The 16,781-nt window shown below is 36.2% G+C and overlaps 1 protein-coding gene across 1 annotated transcript in view; it reads left to right on the top strand.

Moving 5' to 3' along the window:
• The window catches only part of MIER3 (MIER family member 3), a 29,034-nt gene extending 12,455 nt beyond the window's left edge, over positions 1–16,579 (top strand). Inside the window, exons 5-12 of the mRNA XM_028119137.2 lie at positions 217–302; positions 500–572; positions 2,770–2,921; positions 5,203–5,284; positions 6,923–7,017; positions 12,146–12,273; positions 12,357–12,499; positions 12,605–16,579. Coding sequence (XP_027974938.1) covers positions 217–302; positions 500–572; positions 2,770–2,921; positions 5,203–5,284; positions 6,923–7,017; positions 12,146–12,273; positions 12,357–12,499; positions 12,605–13,062 — 1,217 coding nt within the window. The 3' untranslated portion in view covers positions 13,063–16,579. The remainder of the gene's footprint in view (positions 1–216; positions 303–499; positions 573–2,769; positions 2,922–5,202; positions 5,285–6,922; positions 7,018–12,145; positions 12,274–12,356; positions 12,500–12,604) is intronic.
• The last annotated feature ends 202 nt before the right edge of the window (positions 16,580–16,781 follow it).

Here is a 16,781-nt window from a genome sequence, read left to right as displayed (position 1 = left end):
GTAGAACAAAAAATTTTAAGGCTACCATACACTTTCTTAGTATTTTCAGTTTCTTGTTTTGACTAGTGTTAAAATGTGAGAATAGTACAAGAAGTTGAGTATATTTGTGCTAATCTTATTCATTCAAATGATTTTTTATAAAATGCCACATGCCAGTCACGTGCTGCAAAAATAGGCAATAAAAACCTTTTTAAAATTTAATTTTCTTTTTTTAAGCAAATACTACATGTGATGGAGATAAGGAATCAGAAGTTGAAGATGTTGAAACAGACAGTGGAAACTCACCTGAAGATTTGAGGAAAGTAAGTTGAGTTACTATCATAATAACTTAGTAGACAGTTTGGACTAAAGTAGCTTTTAAAAACATTTCTGAAGTAATTTTAAGATAATTTTGCTGTTGTAAGATGAACTTTCTTTTGACTTGTAGTAGCTCAATGAGTTGGAACTTGTTTTTCAGTATATTTTTATAAGTTGTTTTTACTTCTAAATTTTCTTGTAGGAAATAATGATTGGTTTACAGTATCAGGCAGAGATTCCCCCTTACCTTGGAGAGTATGATGGTGATGAGAAAGGTAAGTAAGACTTTTGTTTTTGATTTTGATAATATATGGTAGGCCAGGTTATCCCTTAATAGTTTGTTTAATTATTTGATTACATATCAACCTTGGCAGTATACATTAATTTTTTTTGAAAGATTTTATTTATTAGAGAAAGAGTGTGCAAGCAGGGGGAGCTGCAGAAGGAGGGGGAGTAGCCGACTCCTCACCGAGCAGAGAGCCCAATGCAGGGCTCGATCCCAGAATGCTGGGATCATAACCTGAGCCAAAGGCAGATGCTTAGCCAACTGAGTCACCCAGGTTCCCCTCAACCTTGGCAGTATAAAGATAGATTTGGAGTCAGCGAAAGTTTAAGCCTGACTCAGGAATAATATATCAGAATTAACGCTGAGACTCAGAGAACCACTTCTGTCTCTGTACAGTGCTTCTTAGCCTTACAGGTATGCTAAGGCGCCAGATAAAGTAGTGGAATGCCTCTGCAGGGACATCTGCTTGACCTACATCCCACTCTAGTATAAGTGGGTAGAATCTTATAACCTGAGATAATGTGCACATTAGAGATAAAATCTCTTGGAAAGAAAATTCCTGATGAGTAAAGAGACTAGAAGAAATTCTCCTGTGCAAGTCCTGAAGGAGAAGGTGGTAGAACACAAGGATTCTCTTTCTTTTTTTGTACACCCCTACTTAAGTGTAATCAGTTTTTCTTCGCACTTTTGGTAGATCCGAGTTATAGTTGGTCCTGAAAATATGGTGGAAAGTAAAAATACAGGTACATTTCCCTAGCTGAACTTGGGAAGCCTATAGATTGGCTGTGTGCACTTGACCTTTTCCCTAAGGAGTCGATTTGTCCCTGTGACATCATGGGGCCAACACAGCACAGTGACACAGCCCTTCCTGAGTTTTTCTTTTTTCCTTTGCCCTATTAGGTCATCCTCCATTTAAAGGAAGGGGAGACTGGCTACCCTAGGGTTGTTAGCATTGGCAGCCCCTAATAACAACGTTTTCCTAAACTGCTTTCAAAATGATGTTGTCCCAGGGAAGCAAAACAGTGGCTGATATTCAGATGACCCAGCCTCTCCATCCCCCCACCCAAATGACACACACCCTTGACGTCAGAACATGCTCAGCCACTGTCAGTTCTTAGATTAAACATAATGGACGTAATCCTCTCTTACTCGTACACATTCAGGAGGGAAGCTCTACCTTCTCTATCCTTAGAGGGGATGAACCCAAACTGTTTTACCTGTTTCAGTTATGACAAGGTGGAGAGGAATTTACATCAAAAGTCAGTCTTACTGGTTCATAGGCACATTTTATTTTTACCTTTCCTGCTCACCAGGAGCGATAATGCCTGCCTCACACAGTTGTGAATATAAAGCACTGATCCTGGTCCCTGGTACATAGGGAGCTTTCAGTAAATTATTAGCTGTGTTTAGTACTTATCCTACACTTGAAGAATGCATTGCACTTGCAGCAATGGGATAAATATTTGGGCCATCTGTGTTACTTTAGTGTGTGATGTAGAAGCTTTAAGTATGGTGGCAGTGTGTGCATTAATAATATATATACCTTATTTTAGTGACACTCTGCTTATTAATGTATCAACCTCCTTAAGAGATTTTGGAAAGTTTACTTCTCTTACTGTTAATCATTCTTTTCCATTTTTGATGGATGTGCATCCTCCTTTAAGTAAAATTCACCCTTTGGGAGGAAATTAAGTAAAGTAAAAATCTACCTTTCTTAGGTATTTCATTATTGGCAGATATTTTGGCTTTTATTTATTTTTGTGTGTTTTATTTGTTTGCAGTTTTTAACCTGTATACACATCATAGAGGCAGTTAGAGAGTTCAAGAGGCTATTAAAGAATTTATACAGGTTATTTTTACCCCCTCATTAGGAGAATATAAAACACCCTTCTGGGTTTTACATTAGATTTCACTAGGCATAGAAAGCCTTCTGATTGGATAGTAAATCAACCAGCGAGAAAGCTGCTTGCTCTAGCCACTGGAACACTTGGCCCTTAATAAAGTTAAAAAAAAAAAAAAAAATTATACCTTTACCAGTGAGTCACCTTGCGAGACAATCAAATTGCTGCTGTCGTCAGAGTTAGTTGTCCCAGTGTATAGCATATCAAAGAAAAGGAAGAGCAGTTTGTATGCATCTAGGAGTATGTTCACTATTTTTAATGTGTTAATGGGATTTTCTTTATCAGTGTATGAAAATGAAGACCAGTTACTTTGGCGTCCTGGTGTGGTTTTGGAGAGCAAAGTTAAGGAGTACCTTGCTGAGACCTCATTGAGAACTGGAAATGAAAAAATAATGGATAGGATATCTGTAGGAACACACACAAGGGACAATGAACAGGTATACTTTAACTTCTGTTGAAACAGCAGCTAACTAATCTCTTCTTGATTTCCCTTTTTTTTTGGCGGGGGGGCAACGGGGGTGGGGATCAGAGAGAGAATCTTAAGCAGGCTCCACGCCTAGCCCAGAGCTTGACGGGGAGCTTAATCTTACAACCCTAAGATCATGACCTGAGCCAAAATCGGGAGTCAGATGCTTGACCGACTAAGCCACCTAGGCACCCTTCTTGATTTTCTTATATGTGATTCAAGTATTTCTTACGTGTGAACTGGGTATCTCTCTTTCTATAGATTTTTAAAACTTGGAAAACACTGGTTAAAAAAAGTCCCAAGACCTAGTGATAACTACTCCATATTGTTTCACGTTTTCTCTTCTGGTCCTTTCTTCTCTGTGTATGCACATATCTTAATTTGAATCACTTATTTTCCTTGCCATTGAGAATTCTTTACTATCTAGTTCCCGATGACGGAATATTCCATCCTGTAGCTGTAATATCACTTACTTAAACATTCTCTATGGTCGGACTTTAGATTTTATAATAAAGGTATTTTTTGGATTATTCTTGAACTCTATTCAGGAAGTGTTGAAAAGTATTACCTATTAAGATTGTGTAAATTTGTTTAGGAGCATTTGTTAGGCAATGTGTACTTACAGTTGCAGGATACTCTTGATTGTATGTGGGATGGGTCTGGAAGTATTGCCTAGTAAGGGGTTTTTTTTTGGATGCCCCTGGTTTTACCTTCTGACGACATTTTGCCCCTCTCGTATACTTTTCACTCTGTGTCTTTAGCCTCAATGATCCTAACTGAAATGAATATCCAGAGATAGTTGGATTCAGACTTGAATTCCCAAGTAACATACAGAAGTCGTAGTAGTTGAATTTCAGAGTAGCTTTGCAGCTGTCAAAAAGAATCCCCACTAGGTTTTTGTACTGATAGTCCATTAAACTATAAATTAATTTTGGAAGAATTAGTACCTTTAAAACATTAAACCTTCCAGTTCAAGAACATGACTCTATGTATTTGACTTTTTTAATCAAATGTTTTTGTTTGTTTGGATATCACATGCATCTAATTAACTTAATTCGTCAATATCTTAAATATTTATGTGTATTTAATACTTTTGTTAACGGGATCTATAATAATTATATACTGTTAATATAGAGAAATACCAATTTTTTAAAAATTTAATTTTTCTCAAGCTATTGAAACTAATAATTTTTCAGTTGTGTTTATCAGGCTTTCTAGTCTTAAAGTCATAATTGAATTAAAGTCATTATTGAATTATACCTTGGTTCCTTCCTTACCATTTATTATATCTTTTACTCCTATTACTATCTTACTGCATTAGCCATAACTCTCAGAGACTTTTGGTAGTGGTAGTGATTTGAGGCCTGCTTTTGATGGGAGGTGATATATCTAAGGTTTTTACATTAAGAGTAATACCAGTGCTTTGTTTGATATAGGCTGTCTTTATTATACTAAGGTAGTAACCATCCAGTTACACTTACAATGGTTTTTGTCTTTTTAAAATTAGAAATGGATACTGCTTTTTTAGCAGCTGGATTGTTTTTTAATGATTGTGGTTCTGATTATTAACCTATTGATGTATTAATAGATTTACTAATATTGAGCCATCTCTGCCTTTCTTGGAAATTACTTGGGAAGGTGGATTATTAAATAACTTTCAGTTAAGTTCTCTCCACTGCTATTTAGTATATTTGTAATTCCAAACAGATTTAATGAGAAGAAATTCTAATTTTAAGAAAATGACACCCTTCATAGACCATGAGACCATTATAAACCCCAGTCACTCAAGTACCCATCCTTAACCTATTATTAACCTAGGCCTGCTGCTGTTCCCTCTTACTAATACTCTAAAAGACAGGGAGTAGGTGATACCAAGAAATAAGACCATAGTTCTAATTTTTTCCAATTAGAAAAAAATCATCTAAAATAGGGAAATTGCCCAGCTCAGGTGGCCTGGCAAAAAAAAAAAAAAAAAAAAGAATGATACTGGTGGGTGACTTTTGAGGGGTAGAGTGAAAATGAACAAACTCCTGGGATACCAGAGTCCATCACCAGGACAGTTAAGTAGACTAAATATTTCGGCAAACATACCCCTAAATGTCTTGCCTTTAGAGAGCATTTCAGACAGTATTTGTCAGGACTCTCGTACTAGTCCTGGTGTTTTTTTGTCTATTTGTTTTAATGCTGTTGTTAAGTGTGAATTTCTGGTAATTTTTATTGGATAGGCTTTTTTTTTTTTCTTTATCTTGTAGGCGTTATATGAACTTCTGAAGTGTAACCATAATATAAAGGAAGCAATTGAAAGGTACTGCTGCAATGGAAAGGCATCTCAAGGTAAGGAATTCTTGGGATCAAGAGAGGGAAATGAAAGGGGATGCTCATTTGGGGATTAGAATAACAGTATTGTAAAGGATGGAGCAGTCCTATTACACTTTCGTAAGATCTGTGTTCATCTTTATAGCCAATAATTTTTTCCTTTTCTTGCCCTCTATTTTTAGACGTACCAGAGATTGTTCAAATACAAATTAGTTACCCCCCTGTCACCTCCACTTTCTTGAAGAAATAGTTACAGAACAAAGCAGACCCCAGAGATGACAATATATCCAAAGTAATTAAAAAGAATGATTTTATGATTTCATTGAAAAGAAAAGTTGTTTTTTTTTAAACCAAACAGGAAATGAAAAGGAGATTAAAGATAAAAAACATGTATTATAATATATTACATTGAATTTATTACAAGGAAAGTATTTTTAGTAATCATGTAATAAAATTTTTACAATACTTAGGCTTTGTGTGTGTCAAGGAAAATGGTTGATTTCAGTAGTTTTGTCATTATATAAGTAATTGCATGCACCATAGCTTTCGTTCAGTATATATAGAGTGAAATAATACCTAGTAATAGTATATAAGTGATTTGGAAAAATAGAAAAGCTGAAAACAGTACATTTAAACTTGTAGGTTGAGATAGTCTGTTGAAATGTTTTCTTATAAAAGTTGCCCTTTTGAGAAGATTATTTTTAAGCTCTCCTAATCTCAAAAACTAAATACTGGTTTTTACTTTAGTTCAAACTATGTTTTATCTTTATGGTGGACTTCTCTTTTTTTTTTTTTTAAGACTTTATTTATTTATTTGACAGAGACACAGTGAGAGAGGGAACACAAGCAGGGGGAGTGGGAGAGGGAGAAGCAGGCTTCCTGCTGAGCAGGGAGCCCGATGCGGGGCTCCATCCCAGGACCCTGGGATCATGACCTGAGCCGAAGGCAGACGCTTAATGACTGAGCCACCCTGGCGCCCCTATGGTGGCCTACTCTTGATGGGGACCTGGTCCCCATTGTCTTCGAATGAAGGACTTCAGGTTTCCTCTGCCCCAAACAGATTTGAGGTCACTCACATTAGCGTCTTCTGAGAAGTTAAATGGGATTTAGTCTTGAGAGCATGGGCTGTTTCTTATTCCCATTGGTTTTCCAGAGTGTAGCACTCTGCAAACTGACTTTAAATAAATATGCATTGATTATTTATGGTCTTTAATTAAAAGCACTATGGTTTTGATATGATATCAAAATAAGGCTTTCTTTCCCCATAAAGAAAATAACCTTTTTTTCTGATTTGAAAAAATATATGCTCATTGTTTAAAAAAGTCAGAAAAACAATGTGTCTAAATTATAGAAAAACATTACATTCTTATCCTTCCATGTACAGGAGAAAACCCCGATGTTTATATTTTGGTATTGTTGATTTTTAAATAAGATTGCATTGTGATTACTTTTGGTAATCCTAACTGAAATCTCCTGCACGCAGAACTCTGTGTGTGTGTGTGTGTGTGTGTGTGTGTGTGTGTGTGTGTGTTTGTGAGAGAGAGAGAGAGCGAGAGGGATAGTTAATGGCCTTTTATAGGGGAAACATACTGAAAGTAAACTAGCAATTCATATAAAAGAGCTCTGAGGCCAATGAAGTTTCTTTAATTTCTTTAGAAGGAATGACCGCGTGGACAGAAGAAGAATGCCGGAGCTTTGAACATGCACTCATGCTTTTTGGAAAAGATTTTCATCTTATACAGAAGAATAAGGTAAGTTAGGCAAATTAGTACAGATTGCTTGATAATGACAGTGAATAGAAGCACGTAAGTTTTGGGCGCCTGGGTGGCTCAGTCGGTTAAGCAACTGCCTTCGGCTCAGGTCATGATCCCAGGGTCCTGGGATCGAGTCCCGCACTGGGCTCCCCGCTCGGCGGGGAGTCTGCTTCTCCCTCCGACCCTCCCCCCTCTCATGTGCGCTCTCTCTCTCATTCTCGCTCTCTCAAATAAATAAAAATCTTTAAAAAAAAAAAAAAACACGTAAGTTTTAAGTCACTTGGGTAGGGGAAAAAAAGGAAGAATTTGTTAATGCTTTCCTGATGTTAGCATTTCTTATATTGCTTTACACGTGACTGGGATTGGCCCCGGCCTGCTTGCGGGATGGCTGATAGAGGACTCACCTCTCTTTTGACATACATAGTTGTTACACTCTACTCATGGAGAATGGAATGGATTGACTGTTTTCTAGGTAGTCTTACTCTTCTTCCGTTTTCCTTGACTTTGATTTCTTTCTAAGCTATTCAGATGTTTGTGGCCTCAGAAATGTTTCTCTTTAGCAGCCAGAACTGCAGTTGCTGAAAGAAAAAACATTGATTACTAAAACCAACTATAAATGTTCTAATAACATCAAATGCTGGCGAGAATGTGGAGCAGCAGGAACTCTCATTCATTGCTAATGGGAATGCAAGATAGTATGGCACCTTTAAAAGTTTGGCATTTTCTTACAAAGCTAAACATACTCTTATGATCTAGCAGTTGTAGTTATTGGTATTTACACAAAAGAGTTGAAAATTTATATCCACACAAAATGTTAATAGCACATTTAATCATAATTGCCAGAACTTGGAGACAAGTAAGGTATCCTTTGAGGTGGATGGATAAATATGTTCTGAGAGGTGGATGGATACATCCCAACACTGGCATATAATCCAATTCTAAAAGGAATGAGCTATTAAGCTACAAAAAGACATGGGGGGCCTTTAAATGCATATTGTTAAGTCAAGGAAGCCAATCTGGAAAGGTTATCTACTGTATGATTTCAACTATATGACATTCTGGAAAAGGCAAAACTGTGGAGACAATAAATAGATCAGTGGTTTCAAGATTTATCATGGAGGGATGAATAGGCACAGTACAGAGGATTTTTAGGGCAGTGGAACTATTTTGTATGATACTCTAATGGTGGATATATGTCATCATATATTTGTCATTACCTATATGATGTATAATACCTGAGTGAACCCTAATGTAAATAAAGATGTGCGGGTGTAGATTCATCGATTGTAACATGTACCACTGTGGTGGGAAATTGATAGTGGAGGAAGCTGTGCATGTTTGGGAGCAAAAGATGATATGTGGGAACTCTGTATTTTCTGCTCACATCAGCTGTGAACCTAAAACTGTTCTAAAAAAATAAAGTCAATTTTTAAAAAAGTGTGTGTGAATGTGTATATTCCAATAGTTTGGAATAATTAAGTTTCATTAAAGTATGGTTTGTTTATTATTATCTCTTTTCATCCTAAAGGAACATAAGATTCTGAAGTATTTAGGTGGGTAGGTCAGTACTTTACTCCTTTTTCTTTTTCATTAATAGACTTCATTTTTTAGAGCAATTTATGGTTTACAGAAAAATAGAAAGTACCTAGGATTCCCGTATACCCGCTTTCCCCCATATACACAGCTTCCACTATTACTAATATTTTACATTAGTGTGATACATTTGTTACAACTAATGAACCAATATTGATATATTATTAACTGAAGTCCATGGTTCACTTTTTGTGTTGTATGGTTCTGACGAGTGTGTAATGACTTGTACCATTACATAGTATCATACAGAATAGTTTCATAGTCCTAAAAATCCCTTGTACTACAACCAATTCCCTTCTATTCCTCTCTCCCTTCCTCTAGCCCTACCCCAATGCCTGGCTTTTTACTGTCTCTATACTTTTGCCGTTTCAGAATGTCATATGGTTGGAATCATATACTATGTAGCCTTTTCAGATTGGCTTCTTTGACTTAGCAGTATGCATTTAAGGGTTTCTTCTTCTGTCATTTCATGGCTTGTTAGTGCATGTCTTTTTATCACATTTCTTTTTACTCCATTGTGTGGATATACCGGTTTATCCATTCACCTCTTGAGGCACATCGTGGCCCCGTTCGAGTTTTGATAGTTACAAGTTGCTATAAACACCTGGTGTGAAGGTTTTTGCATGGACTTAAGTTTTCAGCTCCTTTGGCTAAATGCCAATGAGTGGGATTGCTGGGTTCTATGGTGAGAGTATGTTTGGTTTTTTAGAAAACCTTCACCATGTCTGCTCAAGTGGCTTTACCACTTTGCTTTCCCACCAGCACGGCAAGTTCCTCTTGCTCCACATCCTTCCAGCATTTGGTGTTGTCAGGGTTTTGGATTTTGGCTGTTACAGTAGTTGTGTAATGTCTCTTGTTGTTTTCATTTGCGTTTCTCTGATGCCATAAGATGTGGACTATCTTTTCATTTGCTTATTTGCCAATCTGTGTCTCCTTTTTGTGAGGTGTCTGTTAAGGCCTTTAGCCTATTTTTTAATTGAGTGGTTTGTTGCCTTACTGTAAAGTTTTAAGTGCTTTTTACGTGTTTTGGATAATAGTCCTTTATCACATGTGTGTTTTGAAACTATTTTCTCCCTGTATATGGCTTTTCATTCTCCTAACAGTGTCTTTTGCAAAGTAGAAGGTTTTAATTTTAGTGAATTTCAACTAATCAGATATTTTTCTACTGATCATGCTTTTAGTGTTACATCTAAAGAGTCATTGTCATCCCCAGAGTCATCTAGCTTTTCTCCTGTGTTCTCTCCTAGAAGCTTTATAGTTTTGCATTTCACATTTATGTCTATATTCCATTTTTAGTTTATTTTTGTGAAAGTTGTTAAAATCTGTCTAGCTTCTTTCTGTCTGTCTTGCTTTGTTTTTGCATATGGATGTCCAGTTGTTCTAACACCATTCGTTTAGAAGGCTATCCTTCGTTGCATCACCTTTACTCTTTATTAAAGTTAGTTGGCTGCATTTGTGTGGTTCTCTTTCTGGGCTCTCCATTCTCTTGTGTTAATCTGTGTCTCCTTTTTCGCCAGTAGACCACTGTCTTGATTAGTGTAACTTTATAGTAAGTCTTGAGGTTGGGTAGTGTCATTCCTCCAGCTTTCTACTTCTCTCTCAATATTGTGTTGGCTACTCTGTTTTTTTGCCTTTCCATATAAACTTTAGAATTAGTTTATCAGTACTTACCCAGTAACTTGCTGGGATTTTGATTGCCCTGAATCTATAGGGTGAGTTGGGAAGAACTGACATCTTAACAGTCATGAGTCTTCTTACCCATGAACGTGGCATATCTCTCCATTTATTTAGATCTCTGATTTCTTTAATCATGGTTTTATAGATTTCCTCACGTTTGTCTTGCATGTAGTTTGTTAGATTTGTACCTAAATATTTCATTTTTGGGTTGCTAATGTGAGTGGTATTGTATTTTTTAATTTCAGTATTGGTTTTTCACTGTTGGTATATAGGGAAGCAATTGACTTTTGCATATTAACCTTGTATCCTGCAACCTAGCTATAATCATTTATTAGTTCCATGAATGTTTTGCTGATTGTTTGGAATTTTCTATGTAGATAATCATGTCATCTGTGAAGAGACAGTTTGATTTCTTCCTTCTCAACTTGTATACCTTTTATTTTTTTCTTGTCTTACTGCATTTGCTAGACCTTACAGTAAGATGTTGAATAGTTCAATGCCTTTTTGTATGTATGAAAACTTAGTGTTTTCTCAAAGATGAGATGAAGTATTTAGTGAGTAGATAAAACATTTTTCAAGAAGTCTGGGTTAAGTCAAACTAAAACATAAGTTTTGCAATGACTTATGAAATCTATTCATTCATTTCCTCAGTAATTAAGTTCTACCATTTACCAGACGTTTTAAGTGCTAGAGATACATCAGTGAATAAGGAAAGGTCTCTGTCCCCAAAAAGCCTATGTTTGCCACAAAGACTTCAAGTGTATGATGTTTATTGAAATGTATACTTTATTTCTTGGCTTAAAAAGCTTGTTCCTTATGTTATGAACTTATGTCATGCTCACTAATCAGGATAGAGACTCTGAAACTTCTTTATTGGATACTGATTAAGTAGTGGAGAAAGTATTTATTAGATAAGGATACAGAGTTTTGTCTGTATGTCTGAACTCATACCTGTAGCTGTATATAGTTTGAGCAGCCCTAGTCTGGATGTGGAGCCAAGTTGGCAAGGCTCAGATTTTATTGTTTTGTTGTTGTTGTTTTTACCAAACTCTGTTGGAGTGGTGAACCAAACCCATATTGAAGGAAAACACCCTGCCGTTAGCTAACAAATCATCTTAAACTGCAGATGCAGTTGCGTGCGGCTCTCTTTTCTAAGGGTTCTGCGTCTCTCTTGCATTATGGAACCCTTTGATAATCTGATGAAGCTGCAGCCCTTCTCCCCAGAAAAGTATACCTGCATATAATTTTGGAATTTAATAGATGCCAGTGAATCCCATTCATTGACCCTTCAGGGTTAAGAAGGACTGCTGCTGCACTCAGAATCACAGTGAGAGTTCAGTGAGGAAAAGTAAAGGTTGCCACTGTATTAAGATTTTCAGTAAAGGTGTAAGATCATTTCTGGATACACATTTATTTTATAAATGAATATATTCTTATTTAAATAACAAACCTTGAACTTTTGAAGGTATCCTTATTATTGAATAGTGTAAATGTAATGACATTTTACTATTAAATGTTCAGATTTTATAATTGGGAGGATAGAAAATAAGACCCATGGATTGAAACTACAGTGTTGTAAAAAAAAAAAAAAAAAAGTGGGGCGCCTGGGTGGCTCAGTTGTTAAGCATCTGCCTTCGGCTCAGGTCATGATCCCAGGGTCTTGGGATCGAGGCCTAATTGGGCTCCCTGCTCAGTGGGGAGTCTGCTTCTCCCTCTACCTCTGCAGCTCCCCCTGCTTGTGCGGGTGCACATGCGCGCTCTCTGTCAAACAAATAAAATCTTTTAAAAAAGAAGTTACTGAAAAAAGGTTTGGGTCTGTTGGTTTCTATTTAAAATTTTAACTTTTTTTTGTTAGGTGAGAACTAGAACAGTTGCTGAATGTGTAGCATTCTACTATATGTGGAAGAAATCTGAACGTTATGATTACTTTGCTCAACAGACAAGATTTGGAAAGAAACGATATAACCATCACCCTGGAGTTACGTAAGTACTGTGGGGTTGATTGTAGAGACTTCTGTTTTTAACTGTGATAGGCAGTCTTGAAATTATCGGGGTATGTTTTTCAGGGACTATATGGATCGTTTGGTAGATGAAACAGAAGCTCTGGGTTCAACAGTAAATTCTTCAGCCTTAACTTCTAATCGACCTGAGCCTCTTCCTGATCAACAGCTGAACATTCTCAACTCTTTCACTGCCAGTGACTTGACAGGTAAAATGAGCATCTTTTTGTGTTTGTTAGCCTAGGGCAAAATCGTGTCTTCTTTGTTTCATGACATGGGACCACTTCCTTAAACCATTTTCCCTTTCTTTTTAGCTCTGACCAACAGTGTGGCAACCGTCTGCAACCCCCCGGATGTGAATTGTTTGGATGATAGCTTTCCTCCACTGGGCAACACACCCCGTGGACAAGTCAATCATGTGCCTGTCGTAACGGAGGAGTTACTCACCCTGCCGAGCAATGGGGAAAGTGATTGTTTTAATTTATTTGAGACTGGATTTTATCACTCGGAGCTAAACCCCATGAACATGTGCAGTGAAGAGTCAGAAAGACCGGCAAAGAGATTGAAAATGGGCATTGCTGTTCCTGAATCCTTTATGAATGAGGTTTCTGTAAATAATTTGGGTGTGGACTTTGAAAACCACACACATCACATCACCAGTGCCAAAATGGCCGTCTCTGTGGCTGACTTTGGCAGTCTGTCTGCCAGCGAGACCAATGGTTTCATCAGTGCCCATGCTCTGCATCAGCATGCCGCTCTTCCCTCTGAGTGACAGGAGCGGGGGGCCCAGAAGCAGTGGGTGTGCAGTACCGGTAAACTTGAGGAAAGGCTCAGGTCTGCTTAGTCTTTCACTGGAAGTTTGAACCTTTTCACTATGACATCAGTGATGTCAGTATGTATAGAACTATATCTTGATTTATCAAGAGTATTTTCATTTTTCAATCCATAAATGTGGAAATGAACTATGATCAGCAGAGTTGGGAACTAAGATTGAACTCTGTGGTGCAGCTTTAAGCTCTGCTTATCTCTTCCTCATCCCCCAGTACCTCTTCTCCACTCCCTTCTTTTTCTATTCTTTTCTGTTCCCCACTGCCCTTACTCCCAGTTTTAAAACCTGTAGACAGAGGCCACCAGCTCAAAACCAGCACAGATGTTCTGAACTGAATGGAGTGGCTTCTTTTCATGTAAATTCCTTTTGCCGTAATGGATGCAGTGGAATAACAATGTTTACAGGTACCGATCCCAATCCCTGCTCAATGTAGCATTTTTTGGTTTTATTTTCTTAATTAAATAAAAGCAGGGGTAGGTTTCTTTAAACTGCACAAACATGCAAGGATTTTTTTAAAACGGAAACTTCTCTCATGTTATTCAACTAGAGCACTTCAGTTTACAAAACAGCAAGTCCATCTTTATGGAAGCCAGCACGAGGAACTGCGTGCAAATTATGAAGACGCTTGCTTGGATCCTGTTTTAAAATTCTAGACCAGGGCTACCTTACACAGAATCGGTCATTTTACTGTGGGAAGAGTTCTGTGTACCTTCGTTTATTGGCTAAAAATTTGGCATTTGAAGATGTATTCAGTTGGGGTTTTGTCCACCATTGTCAAGATTATAATTGTGAAAATCATACTGGTCGTTGATAATTTAGTTTATCCTGAGGCAACTGACTTGCAGGACACGGTCTACAAAGCCTAGGATGTTGCCACTCAATGGTTTACATTTTGGGACACTTCTTAAGTTGTTTGTAGCACTGCAGTTCAAAGTGTTAATATTTTGGAGGGACTTCTAGATTTTACACTTAATGCAGTAGAACCTTGAAGTATATTTAAACTTTTTTGTTTAGCTTGAACAGTTGGTGAGAAAAATGTGAGTTTCTATCTGAAATAGAATGGTACTTTACCACTTTAAGTTTTAAAAAGTGATAGACGTTCAGATGCATCTCAGACTCAGTTTTATTTTTATTCCAGACATGATGAATGAGAAGCCATTGTCCTAAGCTTTGGCCATTTTTGCTCTCTAGATATGCATCTTTAAGTTAAAAAGTGAATTCAAACAATATGTAATAACAGTATTAGGGTGTAATAAGCTTTGCTTTTATAGTTCAGTTAAGACAGAATTTTGCTTTGGGTTTTGTTTTTTTTTTTTTTGGCACCGTCTTAATTTCCAATTTCTACTAGTTGTCTTGCTTTGCAAAAAACTTAAATGTTTGGCTGCATTGCTCGTATTTGTAAGAATAAGCCGCTTCAAGGTTGTGCTGACGAGTAGATAGGTTGTAGTGACCTTAGTAGTGATGGAAAGGGAGGGTATTTATTATACAAACTGTGAACTGCAATGACATCCTTAGTTTTGGATGATGTGTATTCTTATTTTTCTTTGCAGCATTTTAATGAAGATTGCTTTGAAGTGTTTACGCAGTAGTATATTTACTATAAAATTTAGTTTAGCACAGTGGACAAAAGTAGTTAAATTAATAACTTAAAATCAGTCTCTAATTTATACATCTAAAGTCTAGCATTCCTGTATGCACACAGTAAATAATGGGTAGCCTGGGCTCTGTGTTGCTTTCAGATATTTTTATCCAAGTTCTCAGCTTCTTATTGCTGTGGTGTTGTGCTAAACTTTGAACCTTATTTCTTCTGTTAAAAATCAGTATACCTTTTATAATTTAGTAAGATACTGGCCATAATCTTCCATTGTTATAACTTTGATTTTCACTCTGGGTTTACAGTGGCTGGTTTGTCTAAAGTAATTTACACAAAGATGACTGAATGCTAATACCAGTTGCACTTAAATGAACATGCCCATTCTCAGTAGCTGACGCAGTAACATACTCAGTTTATCTATGCATTGCTGGGATCTTGATATAAGATGGAAACAGTGTTTCTTATCTAAAGTTTTGATTATCAGCAAGTTGAATGGACACTTTAGTTATTTAAATAAAGATTTTTGACCAAAATCCAGAAAATGATATGAGAGAAAAATAAATTCCAGCTAGCTTAATAGATTTTTAAATGTCATCTGATTTTAGCCTCTTAGAGAGCGCTAACTAGCTGGTAACGTTTACTTTTAATTCCTTGTTAAAATGAGGCAATAATTTGCAAGATTTTTGTATATATATGTAAATTCTTCATATCTTTTTAGATCTAATTCAATATTTTCTGACTGCTTCTGCCATGTATAATACCATTTTTGTGCATGTTTGATGTGACATTCATAAATTGTACCACTATGACTTTATCCATGTAAAATAGCTATTTATTGAATTTTCTTTTGAACGCTGGGTTTACTGGGTTGTTTTTTTCCTCCAGTTAAGCATCTTAACAGAGAATTTGTTACTGTTTATTAGAAGAATTGCGTTTGAGAGCATGAAAATTACTGATTTGCAATTTTATGAAGAAACAATAATGCCTTTATTAAGTGTTAAGCACAATTCTTATAACAAACTGTGATAAATTCTTTTTTTTCTTTTGCCTCATTATTTTCTTATGAACAAACCAAAAATCCATGGTGAGCTGTTGCATTGTTGGCTGATGTATCTTTTATGTACAGGGAATTTGAAGAGGACAGCGGATTCATTTAGAAGTGTAACTGGTGCTGTGATTATAGCAATACTTTACTTTTGTTAGTCGTACTTCATCTTTTCCATGCTAGCTTTTTAAATGTTTAGTTTTCCTCTTGTCATGGTCAACTGCTGAATTTACTTGAAGGATGTAGAATACTGTTTAAACAATACTAAAGTGTGTACAATTAGGTCAAAGAATTGTGCAATGTTTCCTTTTTAATTTTTAAAATTGAGGGTCATAAATATTTGAGAACATCAAATCTGGTAGAGCATAGTGATACTATTTAATTTAACCAAAGGCTCTAGTGAATATTTCAACTTTGAATGTAAACTAATGAATAAACCTGACCACCAAGGAGATTGTTCGCCCAGAGTTTCAAAGCACATTGCCTACAAATGGAAATTGAAATAATTTATAAAAATATTGACATTACTATGTTTTTTAAAAGGTTCTTAATTTTTTCACTAAAAGGAGGAAACTATTAGTTTTATTGTTAAATATGGTAGATATTAAAATTCCTCTTAGATGACCAGTGATTCCAGTTGTCCCAGTTTGAAATAAGTACCCTGTGAGTATGAGATTAATTAGTGACAATCACAACAAGTTTTAGTATCAGATGTTCAAGAGGAAGTTGCTATTGTTGCATTGATTTTAATATTTGTACATAAACACTGATTTTTTTGAGCATTATTTTGTATTTGTTGTACTTTAATACCTGGTGTACAGTTCCAGAAATAAAAATCTGGAAATCTTTTTTTTTTCTTGGTTCGTGTGAGTGTTTGCCATAATTGGATACTTATTTTATAAATCTTAAGCTATAACACATGGGTAGATACTTAGCCACTTTTCACTTGGATTTTGCTGTTGTAAATAAGCTAGGTAAGTGACAAAGTTGGTAGATAAAATAAGTTTTCTTTAAATCCTCTAA

This window comes from Eumetopias jubatus, unplaced genomic scaffold (genome assembly GCF_037043125.1).
Source record: "Eumetopias jubatus isolate StellerSeaLion01/CBP00866 unplaced genomic scaffold, mEumJub1_p1.0 scaffold_5, whole genome shotgun sequence".
Taxonomy (NCBI): Eukaryota; Metazoa; Chordata; class Mammalia; order Carnivora; family Otariidae; genus Eumetopias; species Eumetopias jubatus.
This window is presented reverse-complemented; position numbering and strand designations above follow the sequence as displayed.